The sequence below is a fragment of the Colletotrichum acutatum genome, assembly GCF_030867785.1.
Source record: "Colletotrichum acutatum strain CBS 112980 chromosome Unknown BDZ83scaffold_29, whole genome shotgun sequence".
Lineage (NCBI taxonomy): Eukaryota > Fungi > Ascomycota > Sordariomycetes > Glomerellales > Glomerellaceae > Colletotrichum > Colletotrichum acutatum.
The window spans coordinates 279649-282031 of record NW_026849023.1 but is presented as its reverse complement, the minus strand read 5'-3'; the positions used below and the strand labels follow the sequence as shown (position 1 = coordinate 282031).

At 53.2% G+C, this 2383-nt stretch overlaps 1 protein-coding gene across 1 annotated transcript; it reads right to left on the bottom strand.

Moving 5' to 3' along the window:
* Positions 1 to 1700: 1700 nt before the first annotated feature.
* On the bottom strand, positions 1701 to 2383 carry BDZ83DRAFT_238209 (uncharacterized protein). The gene has a single exon (XM_060501857.1). It carries the CDS (start codon positions 2161 to 2163, stop codon positions 1804 to 1806), a length of 360 nt encoding a protein of 119 aa, XP_060366904.1. The 5' UTR covers positions 2164 to 2383; the 3' UTR covers positions 1701 to 1803.

Genomic DNA, 2383 nt, shown 5'->3' with positions numbered 1-2383 from the left:
TGGTGCTGAGTGAGTGATCCAGGTGAGGGTTGTGACTTTTATCGAGCGGGTCTGGGTCCGGGTTTCGGTCTGATGTTTTTTTGTTGCTGCTGCTTGCCGATGCTGAGCGGTTTTACTCTGGTTCTCTGATGATACTCTGTAGGCAGTCGGTCGGCCTTCTTTCTATGTTCCGTTCGCCGGGTCTTATGGTTCAAGGTATCTGGAGATATTCGTTGCTTAGATTTCGTCCGTCTTTGCCCTCTGCTTGCTAAGAAAGGGAGTTAGAGAGCGAGACACAGAGATAGAGAACACAGGCCAAGACGCGTGGTAGGTAAAGAAATCCCCACAGAGTCGAGGCCCCCGGTCCTTTCCTCAAGTTTTCTGAGTCGTTGCACTGGCAGGTGTGGATATCTCAAGAGCAGGAGGACCGGGTTCCTCTTCTTTCCCAGCATCACGCTTCACCAAAGTCTCCATTCGTGGATCAGTGTGAACATCGTCATATTTTCTTCTTCACACAAGGTTTTCGCTCACCTCAACTCTCCGTTGCACCTTAGGTGACTACGTCCATGCGAGATTCAATGCAATGCAAGCTGTGCGGTCTGAATGGCTCAATCGTTTTTCAGGGAGATGGATGTAGGTTGATAGGCACTTGTAAGTTGGAAAAGAAATGAAAAAGAAACCATGACAGAGCACGAGAGAGAAATGAGCTCAAGGAAGCAGTCGTCGGGTATTCATTCGTACGGAGGAGAGAAAGGCAGGTGCGCTGTAACAGGTCGCACGACACAGCCCAGCCCAGCCCAGTCGTGCCAGTCTTAACTTCCAAGTCAGCTTCCATTCGATCTGGCCAGCCCACCTCACCTGCTACCCCGTGGTGCGCCTCGGATTTGTCTACATCGCCATCTGCATCTGCATAGGTTGTGAGCTAGGTAAAGTAAGGTAAGGTAAGGCATGTACTTATCAAGTACCTCGTCTGCGTGGCAGCTGCTGGTATACCCAAGGCAGGGACTTTGCCTCATGCTGTGGTTCAGAGGCGACTTGGACTTGATCACTCAACCCAATAGAAGGAACTGAGGTGCACTCTTGCCTACTCACACTCTAAGGTACTCACCCGACCTTGGTACATCTCGGAAAGGAAGCCGCACCTGCATTTGCACCAGCCTCTGCGTATCTCCGGAGGTAGGTATTGCTCCAGCGTTCTTTCCCATCACCTAGGAACTACCTTACCTTAGCTAGCATCCATGAGTACCTACCTTAGGTAAGGTAGCAGATGAAAGCCGACATCCTCACTTGTCAGGCTTCGCGGAGCGCTTGACCCGGCACCGTTTTAATTTTTTTCTTCACCCTTGGAGGGTAAGGAGGGGGAAACAGCGCCTGGCACGTCAAAGGAAGGGTCCAGGGGGGCCACTGGGGGGTGGTGACCTTTCACCTCCACACGCGCACGCACCAGATTCTGCAAAAGGTGGGAAGGTGCGAGGTGTGAAGTGGACTGGAGTGATGGGCCACGGGCAATTTGCTGCGCCGTGGCGGGGACACCTTCCCTATCCAAGATCTCAAGGTACTCCGTGCCGTCATTTTGGCAGGGAAGTGACTTTGTCCGACGGTGAGCTTCCATGGCACGCATGGAGGACGGGGGACCTGTCTCGGGTTGGCAGGTGAGAGAGGAAATACGACGGTTGCTCTTGCCGCCAAACCGCTCAGCTGCTAAACCGCCGCTCCTTGCTCCGAACCTCTTTTTTTTTCTCCCATCGGCGTTTTCTCGTCTTGTCTCGTCCGCCCACCTTACCTGACCACTTCACCTAATCCTGTCTACCACCAACCGTCACCCTACCACCACACAGAGCATCCGTACCTTGAGCTGTTACCTTGGCCAGCCAGCTCTTTCTTGTCTGCTCCTCCTTCTCCCCCGCGATCCACTTTGGATCTTAACGAGATGCTTGAATCGAGTAGAATTATGGGGTCCTGGCTGAAGCGTCTCAGACTCCCAGCCATCACCGCGACAGTGTCCACACCTTCAGTACTCTCCAAGTCCAAGGCAAGGTAGAACTGGCGTTGCATGGGATCGGAAAGGGCAGGGCAGAAATGTCGAGGACACTGAAAGATCCGTTCTCTTAGGCATGCACACATATCCATACACGCACACACGCACACACACACACACACACACACACACACACACACACACATTCACACGGACAACTTCGCGTACTACGATCTGGCATGGCCTCACTTAGACCCGAAGAGTCAACAGATGCGCCCGATATTTAAAGACATCCAGGCATTCTCGCAGGATTCGCAGCCCAGTCAATGAAGCCCAGCCCAGCACAGCCCATCAGATTAGTCGCGCGGCCCGGTCGATGATCTTCAACGAGCCAATATGCTCACCGAACGAGGAATGGTGTGGACG

What these genes read in the sequence shown, in the direction of transcription:
- BDZ83DRAFT_238209 (XM_060501857.1), bottom strand. Translation starts at nt 2,163, where the DNA reads ATGTGTGTGTGTGTGTGTGTGTGTGTGTGTGTGTGTGTGTGCGTGTGT.